A 16,288-nucleotide genomic window follows, 5' to 3' on the forward strand; every position below is an offset into this window, starting at 1 on the left:
ATCCTGAGAGCATTTGTAGGTAAAATCACAAGGAGGACAACAAACATATTTGAAATGGAACAGATCTGCCAGAATTATTGTAGGGATATATTTGCACAGTAGAATTATTACATTTGTAATCAACTACCTCAAAAATATATTAGGAACTAGCTAGGTCATTTTCTCGTAGAAAAAACTATTTGGAAGAACATTTAGACCTGGCCAAATACATATAGAAGAAATATGTTGTAGAGGTGACAATTTTTAAGGAACTCAGGGATTGATTTTCTTTCATTCCTCAGGAACAAAGGCATTCAATTAAGACATTAAACAATGCAAAAAAAAAAAAAAAAGGAAGTGAATCAAGTAGAAAAGCATTCTACAAGGGTGCATAATCGCCATCTCTTCAACCCCCCAGGTAGGTTATAATCTAATTCTCCTTTAATCTCAGCAATTGATTTTCAAACTCTCCAAGAAGGGAATATTGCACAAGAATGGTAACTATAATGGATGATGCTTTTGAAAAGAAAAAAATTGGCCAAGAAGATAAGGGCAGCTATTAACCCACATGCCTATTTTCCCTTCTCTTTAAGTCTTTATGAGAATTTCCTAGGCATGCTTTTATTGAAGGTATGCCTTTGATGAAAACATGAAAAGGGCAAAGCAGTTTCTCAGAGATGATTCTCTATAGGAGACCACATCTTTATGGCCACACAAGTGATTGAGAGGCAGAGAGAAGATGAAATCCTGCCGTGCCTTATTTTCTTGGCTTAAAAATAACATCTGACTTCATATGACAAAATGTAGCCTTGAAATACATATAGCTTATGTCTTTTATTATGTATGTATAAATTAATAAATGTGCTTAATTGACTTGCTTGATAAATGGTTGTTTTTTCAGTAGGTGTGAGCACTCATTTCACTGATTCAGTCAGTTGCCTAGTATTTCTTAAGCATCTACCACATTTCAGGTCATTGTGCAAAGTACTAGAGATACAAAAAAGGCAAAAAGCAGTTCCATCCCTTAAGGAGCTCACAACCGAATGGGGCAAACAACATATGCAAATATCTAGGTATGAAGGAGACATAGTGTGGATAAATTGGGAGATGGTTAACAGAGGGAAAGCACTGAACATGGTTCTTATAGAAGGTAGGATTGCTGAGGTAGCCAAGAGGTAGAAATAAGGTCGGAGTGCATCCCAACCTGGGGGCTAGCCAGTAAAAATGTCCAGAGTTCAGAGTCAGGAGATAGTGTATCTAGTTCAAGGAACAGCATCATCCCATGAGATTCTTATCCACATACTGCCATAACTCCTTCAAAAAGGACTTGTTCAAAATGTTAAAGGCTTTCCTCTCATTTAAAAATAAAAAGAAACGAGATGCTAATCCCTTGGATTATGTATCTGTCATCCTTCACTCTTGCTATGTGACCTGCCCATCTCTTTTTTTGAGACACACATATCGTGAACAGGTATTAGAGATGGGGAGTGAGCAAGGCCCAGAATTAATTAGGACAACATTGGGCTTAATGGCATTTGGGGAATTACACTGTATTTTCAATGATCTCATTGCCATAAAATCCCATTCTTTCAACACCAACATTTTCCCTATGACTATGAAGCACATAATATCATTTCAGAAGAATTTGTCACAAGGAAACCAAAAGGCAATAGATGGAAAGACTAGGCATGTCCAACCCTTACCAGAAATGATCTGTGTATGAGAAGTGACTTAAAACAGATGATGAGAAAAATGAAAAACTAGAAAGCGTCAGAATTGGTCTCCTTGGCTCTAGAGGACAAAGCTAGGAGTAAAGACAGGTACAACAAGGTACATTGTGGGCCCTAGAGGAAGTAGCAGTGGGAAGGGCTGCTTCGCTAGTGATTTCCAAACAAGGGCTACCTCAACACTTGGCTCTCTTGTAAAGGAGACATCCGTTCCTATAAGAGCTGGATTACATAGTTTCTATGGGCCCTTTTACCCCTGAGACTCTGATCTCACATCAAGTTCTCCTTCTCCTCAACTAATTTTTGCTGTTTTGAGAAGCAATATTGCTTGTAATGTTCATCTTCTTTTTCAGAAATATTTTCCAAATGAGCTTAGCATTAGCCTTGGTTGCCATGACAATGGCAAGGAGATAATTTGTTTGTTGGCTGATGTTGGCTGATGATGATTTTCTGGGCATTTTTGCCTTTCTTGTTGTGGTGACATTTTCTATCCCTTAAATTTATTGGAGAAGTAAAGTCAAAACTGACGTCATTATCTTTCCCCATCTTCCTTTTTTCATAATTAACAGATAGTTTTAATCAATCAGGTTGGATATGATGTGATCACATGCCTTCTAATTTATCATTTACTTTAATCCTTGCTCTAACCAGTCAAAGATCTGGCTATACATGACTGTTTCTTAATGTCTGTAACCAGTCGTTTTCTATCAACAAGGTACAGTAAATTTCATTTGTTAATGATAATGTTCAATGCTCACCATACCTAGTGCCTTTTGACTCTTTTCTGGAAGAAAATCAAGATCATGGACAGGTGTGGTTTCTGAATAGTCTGAAAACTTTGTACATAACTCAAAATTTTGAACTTTTTAATGTAATGAAAACCTTGAACTCTGGTTTTCAGCATAGCTTTCTCTGTCTTCTCTTGGGGCTACTTCTTCATAGAAGTCACCAGCTATCAGAATATATATATATATATATATATATATATATATATATATATATATTCTCTTTTTTTACGGTGAGGCAATTGGGGTTAAGTGACTTGCCTGGGGTCATACAGCTAGTAAATGTTAAGTGTCTGAGGCCAGATTTGAACTCAGGTCCTCCTGACTCCAGCTGTGCCACCTAGCTGCCCTATATATTCTCAAAAAAAGAATTTTGAACAACCATGGAACTATAAGGGATAGTGCTTCTGGGGGGAGAATTTTCATAAAGAAAATAAGGGCAGATATTAACCCACATGCCTGTTTTCACTTCTCTTTAAGTCTTTTTTTTTAGGGGCAATGAGGGTTAAGTGACTTGCCCAGGGTCACACAACTAGTAAGTGCCAAGTGTCTGAGGCCGCATTTGAACTCAGGTCCTCCTGAATCCATGGCTGGTGCTTTATCCACTGCGTCACCCAGCTACCCCCTCTTTGAGTCTTTATGAGACTTTTCTAGGGATGCTTTTATTCAAGGTACTCCTTTGTTGAAAACATGAAAAAAGCAAAGCAATTTCTTCAGAGATGATTCTCTATAGGACACCACAGCTTTATGGTCACACAAGTGATGTGTCACATGTATCTATGTATATCTCGATGCATGCAGATGTAAGTACATACACACATACAAATATGGATGATGACCAAGTTCGGAAGATCTCAAGTTGTTCACAGAATTTTTTTGCATCATCCTCTCTGCAATACATTTTAGTATGCAATTGATAGTGATTCTCATAGTGAACAGTGGACTGGACATAGGACTTGGGAGCTGGGAAGACTAGAGTTCAAATCCTGCCTTAGATATTTACCAGCTGAGTGTCTGGACAAGACACTCTCAAGTCGATCTCAGCCTGCTTGTTTATCAGTAGAATGGGGATAATAATAACAGCTACCTCACAGGGTTGTTGTGAGGAGTAAATGACTTAATGAATAACTAACTAAATACATGTGTGTGTGTGTATAGAGAAAAATACAAAAAGAGTATGTAAATGCTAGCTATTACTGTTGTTATTGTTGATATTTTTGTGATGATGATGATGCTCACAATAAATCCTTCAGGGAGAGAAATGACCACATCTCCCAAGAAATAAAATATCTTATAAATTTGAGGTATGGAAAGAGAATTACCCCAATATCTTTACTCATATCTCTAAAGAGAACCTGTGAGCCATTCTTTACCCTTTGTCATGCCTTCTGGATTCATTTATAGTATAAAAAAAAGTCTGGCTGTAATGAATTTCTCCCAGCAATTTGCCAATGGTATGTTGCTCAGTGGATAAACAATATAGATTATGCTTGCCAGCCGTTCAACCAATGCTGGTAGATGGACTGAAGTATCCTATTGTCCCCTCTCCACAATCAATCTCCATCACTAGTGAGATGGAAAGTTGGCAAACGGGTCTGGGAGACATTTTGTATTTTTGTCTGTTTTGTGGGCTGTCAGAGTCACTCCAAATATGCATCGCCTGGAAACGCATTTCCCTGGAAATCGCATCATCCCAAACCTACCCCAGCTCAATAAAGTCCACTGGCTCCCTAGCACTTCCAGGATCAAACAAGAAATCCTCCAGTTGGCTTTCAGAGTCCTTGGCAGCCTTCATATCTTTCCAATCTTCTCACACTTTATATCCCCCATAATTCCATACATGCTCTTCCATCCGTGCTAACCCTCAAACAAGACACTCCATCCCTCAGTTCTGGGCATTTTCTTTACAACCATCCCTCGTGCCTAGAATACTCTCCCTCCTCATCTCCATCTTCTGGCTTCCTTCAAGTCCCAACTAGAATCTTCCCTTCTACAAGAAGTCTACCTCCAACGCTCTTAATATGAATGCTCCTCCCTGAGATTATGTGCAATTTATCCTGCCAATTTCTTCTTTGTAAATAGTTGTTTGCATACCATCTCCCCTATTAGATTGTAAACTCCTTGAAAGGAGGGACTATTTTTCACCTTCATTTGTAACCCCAGTGTCTACCACACAGCAGGTACAAAACACATGCTTATGGACTTAATAACAACAACAGATGGCATTTATGAAGAGCTTCCAGGTCGATCTTCACAACAACCCCGGGAGGTAGGTACAATTATGCTTCTCATTTAACAGATGAGAAAGCTGAGGCTGAGAGAAACCGATCTGCCGGGGTCCCATAGCTATGATGTCTGTAAGTGATGCACTGGTCATCTGTTCTTAGTCGAGTGGGGCTCATGATGGACATGCACTTTGTACCCAGGCTCACCTTTCCTGATCAGCAGTACCTGAGGAAACACATGCTCTGCCACGGTCATCTCCAAATAGTGACAACCCATTTGACTACAATAATGAGCCTCCTTTTTTAGAGATGTTGATTATTATTATTATGAAAATGTAAGCTAGGATAATATTTTATAAGAACTTTCTCATCATTAGGGCAAGTGGATGGAGTATATTTATTTTGGTTTTTTAAATTTTTGGGGGGGCAGGGCAATGAGGGTCAAGTGACTTGTCCAAGGTCACGCAGCTGGTGTCAAGTGTCTGGAGTTAGATTTGAACTCAGGTCCTTCTGAATACAGGGCTGGTGCTTTATCCACTGTACCACCTAGCTGCCCCCACTAGGATAATATTAAAAGCATAGCAAAAAAACTAACTATTGGAAATGAAGGTGATGCAAAAATAAAAGACAGTAATGCCTTATTTAAAAAAAAAAAGAATAGTGAACAGGAGGAATGATAAGAAAAATGGGAAGACTCATAACCTAATGAAGAGTAAAGTCTGCAGAATTAACACTGCTATACTAATAGAAACAAAAGGAACACTGGAATCCTAATGATTCCATCTTAACCCTGGAGAAAAGATGATGGAGTCCCTTCCTCTTTTCAACAGAGAGATGAGGTAGGCTACAGACTCGAAATGTTGCCTCTCCTGTAGGAATCCCATCCTGTTGGCTAGTTTTGCTTAACTGTTGAGGGATCATTTGGTCTGAAAAAAATGGGATTTACCTAGAAATGACTGAAATTAAAAATCTGTGGGCATTGATAAAACTTAAGCCATAGTGGGTGATCACAGAGGAGTGGGTATTGCCAACACGGGTACCCCGCCCCACTCCCAAATAAAGTAATTATTATTGACCATCTAAGAAATGATGGGATAGATCAATAAATAGCCAGTGAGGATGGCTAAGGAATAGCCGAAGAAATTGGCACTGGTAATATAGGACGTAGTCCACATTCTGGGCATGTCCCAAATGCTCATGTCTGAGAGTAAGGAAATAATTCTTTCCTGGTGATCCACCCCCCTCTGTGCTGTCCCCCATCCCGTGACAGCATTAGGGAAATAAGGCCCTTAGGAAGGACTCTGTAATCATCTTTTGTTATAGAAATACTTGTTTTATTCCATAAATTAAATAAAATTTTAAAACATAAAATAAAATGAAGGATCTCTGCCATTTTTGCTACACTCTAAAAACAACATTGTGACTCAATCTGTTTCTTTTTCCTCCACCTGGGATATCCCCAATCTCCTGCCCACCCGTCTTCACAGGCTTAAATCTAGTCATTCTTCATGTTCCTGAACTAATGCCACTACTTCTGTGACATTTTCTCTGATCCTTTCACCCCCAAACAAGTCATTTCTCCTTCTCCCACATCCCCCAAAGATTCAGCTTGTCTCTTTCCTACAATCTCGATCACATTCTGCTTTCTAACATAGTTCTTTGTGTATCTGTCTCATCTTCCCTACTAGATTGTAAGCTCCTTGAGGGCAGGAACTATGCTTTGTTCCTCTCTGTATCCTTTTTGTTACATAGGAGGAACCCAGTAAATGTGTTTTTGAATCAACTGGAGCCTTTTTTCCCACCCAGAGGCACTTAAATATCTTTGCCATAGTAACCAGAGGCATGGTGGGGTCCTTCTTGGGACTCCATCTTCTACTCTTTCTGCAAGTCCAAACTGGGTCATCCCATCTCCACTTTTCCATGATTTTCTCTGATAAGCAGGGCCCCGGTGAACAATTAAAGCTTTCAATAAATAACCTGTAAGCACATTCATTTGATTTACTGTTATTTGATACAGCAGTTAGTTTCAATGGGGCAGTTAATATTGATTACATAAAGTACTACAGACAAACACGAAACAGTTCCAGAACTCCATGGGTTATTACTCTTTATCTGCCAGTCATCTGGGTTACTTGTAATGGCGGTGAAATTTAAAATCAATAATAACAATTAGTGTTCCGTATACCATGAGGGGTGAATCATGTGAATTATGTTTTCTTATAAAATCGAAGATAAAGAGGCCCATAAATGGAAAAATGGGCGCCTCTGAATTTTCCAATTCCCCCCCTCCCCCTGCAAAGCTGTCTCTTGGAAACCCTTGGAAAAAGCAGAGGGGGAGACAGAAAGAAACTGCTACAATAGTAGAACAGGTGTGGAAATCCAGCTGGTTTTCATGGGGGAGCAGGAGGGGAAGCATACAAAGATGAGAAGTGATCTAAACATGTGTTAACAAACTTATTAAAATTAATGGCACCAGCAATTGACTTCACGGGAAACACACTTCAAGCCACCTTTTTTTTGGCTTCAAACTCTTATGCATCAGCCGTGACCGTAATGAAATGGAAACGCCGGTTTTTTTAGTTCGATGGCACCACCGCCGTAATGTCTAGATAATTAAAATGCAAAGCAATAAGAGAAATGTTTCATCATTAAACTGTAACCAGCGCTCTCTGTGAAATCAGCCATTCCAAAGACTTGTTTTTTCATCAATTATTTGTTATTTATCTGATGTAAATATAAGGAGGACTAATTAAAATGTATGGCTTCTTCGGCAGCTTCTCGTCATTAAAGCCAATGAAGGCATTCTGAAGACCATAATGAAATAATTATGTTTGCCTTTAAGAATTCTCTTCCATAACACATGGCGGGACTGCACTAAATTAAAACATCAAGAACAAAATTTCACTTGCATCTATTTCCATTTTAGTTAATTACGCCCCCAAGCTTTCCAATAGACCAGGCCCTAAAAATCTTTTGAACCGGTCTCCACAACAGCAGCCTTTTATAATTATGGTCTTTGATGATGAGACAAAGGTACTGTAGGCCTAGGCCTGAAAGCTTTAATATTTCTGGAAGGCTTTTTTTTTTCTTTCATTCTTAACAGCATCAAGTCCCCACTTACTGTTGAAAGCTCAGTAAATTGGGATAGATGGGGTCCAAATTTTCATTTCTACTCAGCTGACATAATCATCTCATCTAAGTCAGTCTTATCTACATCATTTCCACCAAAGTGGTTTCATAGATTATATTTCTGACTTGATAAAATTTGACTCTGCAGAGAACAAGAGTGAAGTCGACAATAGATGTCCAAGTAAGACTGGGGAATATTAGAAAAATAACTCCTGTCCTGACATCCAAAGGGAAAAAGGAAATGTCTTTGGTCTTGACAACACAGCTTTCTAATCTATATGATGGGCAGTATTTTCAGAACTGTGGTCTGGAGACCCCTGGGGATTCTCCATGAATTCTCTGCCTCCCCATCTCTACCACACAACACACACTCAACCTCCCCAGTCAAAGGGACCTTCAGGGGACAAGGAATCAGATACACGGCAAGAGAAATAAGAAGTAGGGAATGGAAAGGAAGGACCCCAGCAAGAGCAGTCACTATAGGCTCCAGTGTTTGTGACTAGGGCAAAGAAAAATCCTTGAATATGCTCATAAGGGACCAGAGCAGGGAAACTGCGCCATATAAACTCAAACAGGGATTTGTTTAGACAATGAGAATTGCTTTACTTTCCCCAGTCCCCATTTAGGTAGATGCTAAGTCAGTCTAAATAGAAAATATATAATAAACACCAGGCTGCCTTGTCAGAAATCCCCTGGAAGTAGATGGCAGCTAGGGAATAGGAAATGACACCAGATATGTTGGTCATTATGATTTCTGAATTTTCTGTGATTCACCTCACTCTTCCCCGCCTCCCCCAGCCCCTAAGTTCCGTTTGGAGAAATCATCCTGAAAAGATGCCATCAACCCGCTTAGATTCATTTTCTCTAGCCTGTCCAGCTGTACTAGGAGAGTAGCATCTTTTCCTTGAAACTGTGTCCCCCAACATTCAAGCAAGTCTCTAATATCTGCAAAGACAATGTCTCTTTTCCTCATCCAGATGGGGCTAACCAGTCTATTCTTTCTGAATGACGCTCTTGCAGCACCCCATCCGCCATCCATGGAATTCCTGGCCGAGCTCTGGATCCTGCGTCATTAACATCTACAGACAATGATAGTGTCTGCACACTGGTCCTGGCTCTCCTCTTCCCTAGGAGGAGGGAACGCTGATAACTTTGTTTTCCATTCCTTCATAAAGGGGTTAAACACACACACACACACACACACACACACACACACACACACACACACACACACACACACACACACACACACACACACCCCAGTTTGTGCTTTTAGAGATAAGATAATGATGCTCCATGAATGAGGCCAGAATGCAGAGGAATATCTTGATTGATACAGCGTATTATTAGACCTTGCAGATGGTACATGGTATCTCATCTGCTCTTTGATAAGTTAGTTTGGTGGAAATTACCTACATATCATTATAGTAAGAAGACATTGATTAACCTGTAATCCTCAATTAACCTTTTTTTTCCTCCTCCTAAACTCATCCTTTTAAGAAATGAGACAAATGACAACAGACCTCTGAGATTCATTCTCTTTCTCTCTGCCTCTGTCTCTCTCTGTCTCTGTCTCTCTCTGTCTGTTTGTCTCTGTCTCTTTCTCTCTCTCTCTCTTCCTCCCTCCTCCCTCTCTCTCTCCCCCCTCTCCTTTTCTTAAAGATTACTTTAACTCAAAGTCCTCTGGAGTTGGAGTTAGAGAGTCTCTGTTGGAAATTCCACTTTACTACCTCATGTTACCCCAAGGCAAATCACTAGACTTCCCTGGGCCTCAGTTTCTCTGTACACAAAGTTAAGAGAGTTAGACTAAACCATACCTTGAAATCCCTTTCATCTCAAAGTATACGATCCTACAATCTAAATTCTTCAGGCTTTTAAGATGAAATATAAGGGAACTGGACCAGAAGATCATCAAATTCCCCTCCAGTTGCTAAGCACTGGGATCCCATGACTTCTGCGGCTCATCCCAGAGACTTAGTACATACTGAAGACAATCTCTTACGACTTATATTGGCTATATAAATATATGTAGAAAGGAAATATTGCATGGTGGACAGAACCCTGAGCCTGGAGTCAGGAAGGCCTGGGTTCAAATTCTACTACAAACCCTTACTGTTTCTGTGACTATGGGCAGGTACCTCATTAATCCTTGGGAGCCTCAATCTCTTCACCTATAAAATGGGGAGAATAACACCTACCATGAGGCTGATCTGATACTTTAATGAGAGGATGTTTGAGACGTGCTGTGCAAACTTTATAGCAATGATATCAATGGGAGCTAATGGCACTCTATAAGAATTCATTTTCAAGGGGGCAGCTAGGTGGCGCAGTGGATAAAGCACTGGCCCTGGATTCTGGAGGACCTGAGTTCAAATTCGACCTCAGACCCTTGACACTTACTAGCTGTGTGATCCTGGGTAAGTCACTTAACCCCCATTGCCCTGCAAAAACCCCCAAAAAACCAACAAACAAAAAAAGAATTCATTTTCAAAATGAAGGCTGGAGGGGAAGGAGAACACTCAAACTTTTTTTTAAAAAAAGGTAAAATTATACCCAAATATCCCACACATTGAATAGGAAAAATGAACTAACAAATTTAGAATTATTCTCGCCAAGGGTTGATACAAAAAGAGTTTTTCTGATTAGTCCACATTCAGTTAACCAAAATGTTCAACCAACCAGAAAATCCATTCCACAAGTATCACAGCTGATTGAGGTCTTGACTAATGAACTTATAGTAAAATATTTAAAGTAATGACTTTATCGTAAAACATTTAAAGGATATCACTGATGATTAAGCATGAGTGAATTAGCATGTACACAAAATTCAGCAAGAAACTCTCCCAGAAAAACACCCATACACCCACACCCACACACTCATGGTGAAGAAGGTTTTAACAAACTTGAACCATTCTCTCCATTTTATGACTGAGTTTTATACTTTTTAAAAGTAAATTCAACATTCAACTTCCTTCCCAATAACAGCAATTTCCCAATTTAAATTTCAGATTTTCCATCCAAAATTCCATTTTTCCTTCCTCTCTTCCTTGAATTTAAACCTGGTTAAGAAACAACCCAAGAACAACAAACAACTCCAGGAGGTCAGGCAGGAATGCTATATTAGACATCTGTGCTGTGGGCTCTTTCTGGAGAGTCTTGGACCCAGTGCGCATTCCATAAATGTTGGAGAGAGATGGGAATAGGGAAAAAGGACACAGAGAATAGGATAATAGATCCAGAGCTCTAAGGGACAATTAGAAGTCACAGATCATAGACTGGGAGCAGGAGGCCATCCCACTTATTTTAAAGATGTGGTTAATGATTTGCCTAAGGTCATGCAGGTAGGAAATTCATAAGCCTTCCTTTTCCAGATGAGGATCCTAAAACCCAGACAGGTGAATTCTTTTGCCCAACCTAATAAGTAGCCAAAGCAGAATTTGAACCCAGGGTCCTCTGTCTCCAAAACCCACATCGTATCAAATTGATCACTCTGTTGTGTCAGCATGGAAAGGGGAGAAGGTTAAAGAAGAGATTAGGGCAATGAGTTATTGTTTCTCTTTCCTCATTATCTCCAGGACTTGAATACAAGGAATTCTGGTTCCCCAGAAGGGAAATATAATGTATAAAAGCAAATCTCCCCTCTTACATCTCCCCCTTTACTAGGAAAAGTGAATGGAGATATTTCCCAGCTATATCTTGGAAGGAAATGGGCAAATGTTCCGATTAGGAAGAAAATGGGACAGTCCCTTTCTGGATAGAAATGGAACCCCAAGTTTTGACCCTTCCCAAACAGGCCAGGAGGCCCGAGTTCTACATAAGCCAGTAAGCATCAGATCTTAGGAGTTCCAAATCAACTTAAGAGTCCCATGCCAAGGGAAATCTGAGTCTCAGTGGAAATCTCTCTCTCTCTCTCCTATTTTGTTTTCCCTTAAAGAATCCTGTATTTCTATTGGCGTCATGCAAAGCAATAAAGTCAGAAAATTTGTCTACCCAAAATGCAGATCAATAAAACCTGCCAAGTGATCAATTTATGCAACTGTTTGCATTTTTAATGCTAAGTCTTTTTTGTTGTGGTGGTGGTTGTTAAATTCCCAACAAGGGAGGAAAAACTTCACTAGCTTATCTAGTTGAACCTCTCTTCTGCCTTGGTTTCTAAACACTCCCTTGCCCGGCTGTCTTTCAGGTTTCAGCTGAAGTCCCTTTTCGTCTTCTCCTGTTTCCAATGGTATGAGTTACTACACTCATGTTGCTGAGAAGCAGAAAATTATATTTATTCCACTTTAAAATAACAGTGGAACCTTTCCTAAGAAGTGTTCTATTCAAAACTGCAACTGGGAGGGAAACTAGCTGTCAGGCTTTGCACTATCGTGTTCGGGTACTTTGACCCCATTTTCTATCTCTCAGTGACAAGGTTTAGATACTTTTAATACTTAGAGTTTAGGTAGCAATTACAGGGGGATAGGTCTTTTCTTATTTTATGACTCACCCCTAAGAATGTCTTTTAAAAAGACAATCCTCCTTCCTCTTTAAGTTGCAAAATTCTCATGTCAAGCAAAAATCTATTAATGCTTTTTAACCAGGTTAAAAAATTTATATAGTTTGAATATTTGATGGTTGTAGAGGTAACAAGGAAAATGTCCCAAGAAGCTGTTCCAGTGGGGACTCCACCTAAAGTGACTATACTTAAATCCACAAGATTTCAGGATCCATACTCCGGACACTGAACAATAGAATTAAGGCAGCAAACATCTGGGGCAATCAGTCCCCAAGACCATTTCACAAGGCATGGGAAGAGAAACCTAGCAACTTTGCCACTGGGTAGGAGAGGACAAACTAGGAGAGGTACTGGCTGGTTAGAGCTTCCATTTCCTCAGTACCCACCTAAGCCCGACTCAGAATTTTTCCACGGGGGCATTTCAGAGGCCCTGAGCCAACAGCTGTCCTGCATATCATTTTTTTGTCTTATAAAAAAAAAGGAGGGGAGGGGGAGGAGGAAAGGAAATATCTAGCAAGTTAACTTCTGGTCTGTGCTAACCTTGGAAGTTAAAGAACTTGGGGAGGGGAAAAAACAAAAACAACCCTAACACCCTACAAGGGAATCACTGGTGGGATCTGAGCCTCAAATTGCTTCAAGCATTTTAGCCTTGTTGTCCCCAGAATTTATAAAAGGAAAACTCTTCCCAATATTTCCTTTGTCAGAAGAGCCCAAACTCTTCATTTAAATATATATATATATATATATATATATATATATATATATATATATATATATATATATATATATATATATATATATAAAATCTCTTTTTGGTGTGGGCATTCATAAAACAAAAGGGAAAAGGGAAGGGGGGTGGTGGGGCAAATTGCAGTAATTCAGCCAAGCTCACTTCACACTCACTATAACCCAGATGCTATTTTGATAAGCCTTGCATCGATAGCACTGGTACTGTGGTATACAGGGCACACTTATTAGAACACTATCTCCCATATTTTTAAAGGCTCAATCTGCCCTATCAGCTTTGCAAACAGTTAAGATGGAGAGCGCTGGGACGATAAGAAAATGTGTAGAGTTCAGCTAATATTTTGGAGGTCCTTTATTTTCACTCAGGTTAAGTTGGGGCTCAAGCAGGAAGAGACTCACCATCCTTGCAGGCTGATCAGATGGCTTGCAAAAAAGAGGGGAGGGGAGGGAAGGAGAGGACCCACTGAAATTCCTGAGATCCCTTTGTCCAATTTCTTTATTTATTCTTCCTAATGCAAGCTTCTTTGATTAGCTGAACTTTGCTGTTATCAACACTCCCCTCTTATCTGCTGGCCCTAGGCGAATGACACATTTACCAATAGCTCTCCCCAGATAAGGCAAATCCTATGTTTAACTTGGGCTAGAGCAAACAAAGCATTTTTCCCTCCTCCTACAACTTAATAGGCATGTTTGGGGTCAATTACAAAACAGGAAAAACTATCTGTAAAAGCTTTATTGGGTCTCCTAACTTCCAGAGGGTGTCTTACTTGCAGATTTATTTCCCCCTATCCAAATTCCCCCAACAGAGAAATTCTTTACATCGGGGCACTCCTATTAATTAAAAAAAAAAACTTAAAGTTTCAAGGATTCCTAAGGCGGGCTCCTGGAATTGCTAACCGGGTTTTTCGTTGCCAATGAGAGGCCAATTCTAAGACGGGGGGGGGGGGGGAGCGGGGGCTAAGAAAGGGATCTCTCAAACCTCCCAGTTCCCAGGGAGGGAGAATGGGAGAATGCCCATCACAAAAGAAGATGCATTTCAGAAGTAGCTGCCGTTAAGACAAACCAGCCTCGCAAAGGCTGCGGGTGGCAGAGCCTTCTTCCCAGGCTGGGGGGAGGGGGGCCGTGGGGGTGGGGGTAGGGGAGAGAGAGGAGAGAAGAAAACGAAAGAGCAGAGTTGGGGGCACGCAGTCGTTGCATATTTATACCCATCCTACTCCAGTGATTCCCCCGGGGCCAGCTCCTAAGCTGACCACTGAGGAGAGAAAAGTTTTGGAGGAAGTTTAAATTGTGGATTTTTTCCCCCCCAAAGCCACCCTTAGAGCCAACTCAATTTTCCTCCAGCTAAACTTTGACCCCCTTGGAAAACGCAGGTTGGAAAAGTGGATCTGGATCTTCAGGCTAAGGTTCCCAACTAATGTCAAGGAAAGTGCTAAAAACACCTTTTGATAGATAGCTGGGTCGTCGATCTAAATCAGTGTCAGGGGTGGTGAGGCATCCAGCGGGCTCCCGATGGCAGGGGCTCGGAGGTGGGAGATCCCCATCCTCCCGGTCATTTCTCAAGCTCCAGGCCCGGCTGTTAAGCCCGCTACTGTGAGCCTCAGCCCCGCGAGTGTCAGGATCAGATAACCAAATAGTCAATACGTGTATTTTTTTTAAACTTAGCTACTAGGCGCAAGGGTTTCCTCCTCCATCTCTGCTCCTTCCCCCCCCCCCCCCAAACTCCAGATATGGAAATAATTGATGGCCTAACACAAGGGGTGTTCGTGGCCGGGAGTCTTCTAGCAAAACAGCGACTTCTTAGAGCAACAAAGTGAATCAGAAAGTTGGCAGCAAGGTCAGAGCTAAGAAATATTGCCTTTTCCAAGCAAAGGCAAACAGGAGAGGGGGGATGATCCCAGGGAGCTCTCTTTCCATGAACTCCCAGATCAGAGTCCAGCCCCTTGCCAGGGAGAGGGACAAATGCTATTTGAATTACTCTCTTGGGTCACCCCCAAGGCTGGAAAAGTTAGCGTTCTGTCTGTCTCTTCCTCCAGCTACTTCTGAGTTCAGAATAGTATGTCAGTCTGTCCAAACTCAAACTCTTGTTACTTTTTTTCCCCCTCCCTTCTCTTTGCACAGATCTGAAACTCTTTTCCCCTCAGCGATGTTTTGGATGGGGACCTAGGACTCGAAACACTGTTCAGGATATTTTCTGCAAGGGCACATCGCTCCTCCAGCCGGTATTAAATAAACCAGCCCTTTGTCCTAGCAATTACATCTTTATTGCATGCAAGGAGGAATGGGGGCCAGGTTGGGGGTGGGGGGAGACACTTACACACACACACACCTCGAGAAACACATACACACGCACACAGAAAAGCATGGGACCTACATTGAGCAGTGTGCCGGCGCTGCCACTCTGTTTGTGTCAATCCACTGAAGCATGCTTTGAGGGCTTTCTCCTGGAGCATGCAAGAAGACGGGCTGGCAGTATAGAAGTCCAGGATTTGCCCAGGGCTCACTGCGAGAACATCCATACAGTCAAACATGGTCTCTCCCCTCTCTCTACTGAATGTCTGCAAAAGTGCTTTATCCTCTAGGGGTGCAGAGGCAGGAGGCACGGGAGAAGTCCACCCAACTCCATCCAACTCTGCCCCTTTCTTGGCACGCTGGGCTGCTGGTCCTTTTCCCAGACCCGAATCATGAATTATGACAGACAACACCGCTAAAAGCCTGTAATTGATCCGAATGGTCATTTACCATTTTCCAGGCTGCTCAGCCAATCCAGCGGGGCGGGGGGATCGGGGCCAATGCCAGGGGCCAGGGCCGGGGAAACGCCCCCAGAAACACCCCCGGATCCACACAGGGTCTCCAGCGGAGGCTGCCTGCGGAGCTCTGGACCAGGCGGTCCCGGTCCCCGGAGTCCCGGTCCTCCAGCGCCTTGGATGGGGGAACCTCGGGTCCCCCCCTTCTGCAAAGAATAGATCCTTCTGCTTCTGAACAGCTCACTTCCTACTCCTTGTGTCACCCAGAATGAAAGATTGGATTGCCTAATATATGCGAGTGAACTTTCTATGAACCCTTCCCAGGCTGCTAACCTTCAAATGACCCAACTAGTCTGACATCACCAACTCCCAAGATTCTCACACAGCTTAAAATCGCCCTGCAGCCTTGCAAAAGCAGCCAGCCGGGCTGCAGGCAGCCACGGGCGGGATCTGGGGC

General features: G+C 41.6%; 1 protein-coding gene across 2 annotated transcripts in view; it reads right to left on the bottom strand.

Moving 5' to 3' along the window:
* Positions 1-16,081, bottom strand: part of RARB (retinoic acid receptor beta) — a 180,688-nt gene extending 164,607 nt beyond the window's left edge. Inside the window, exon 1 of one of the 2 annotated variants that reach the window (XM_043965736.1) lies at positions 15,827-16,081. Coding sequence is in view for 1 of the 2 variants with exons in the window: in XM_043965735.1 (XP_043821670.1) it covers positions 15,459-15,822 (364 nt within the window). In the remaining variant the exon portion in view is untranslated. Of the gene's footprint in view, positions 1-15,458 lie in introns of both variants that reach the window. The other variant, XM_043965735.1, reaches the window with a different exon arrangement.
* Between the last annotated feature and the right edge of the window lie 207 nt (positions 16,082-16,288).

The sequence above is a fragment of the Dromiciops gliroides genome, chromosome 5 (genome assembly GCF_019393635.1).
Source record: "Dromiciops gliroides isolate mDroGli1 chromosome 5, mDroGli1.pri, whole genome shotgun sequence".
In the NCBI taxonomy this organism is placed as follows: Eukaryota; Metazoa; Chordata; class Mammalia; order Microbiotheria; family Microbiotheriidae; genus Dromiciops; species Dromiciops gliroides.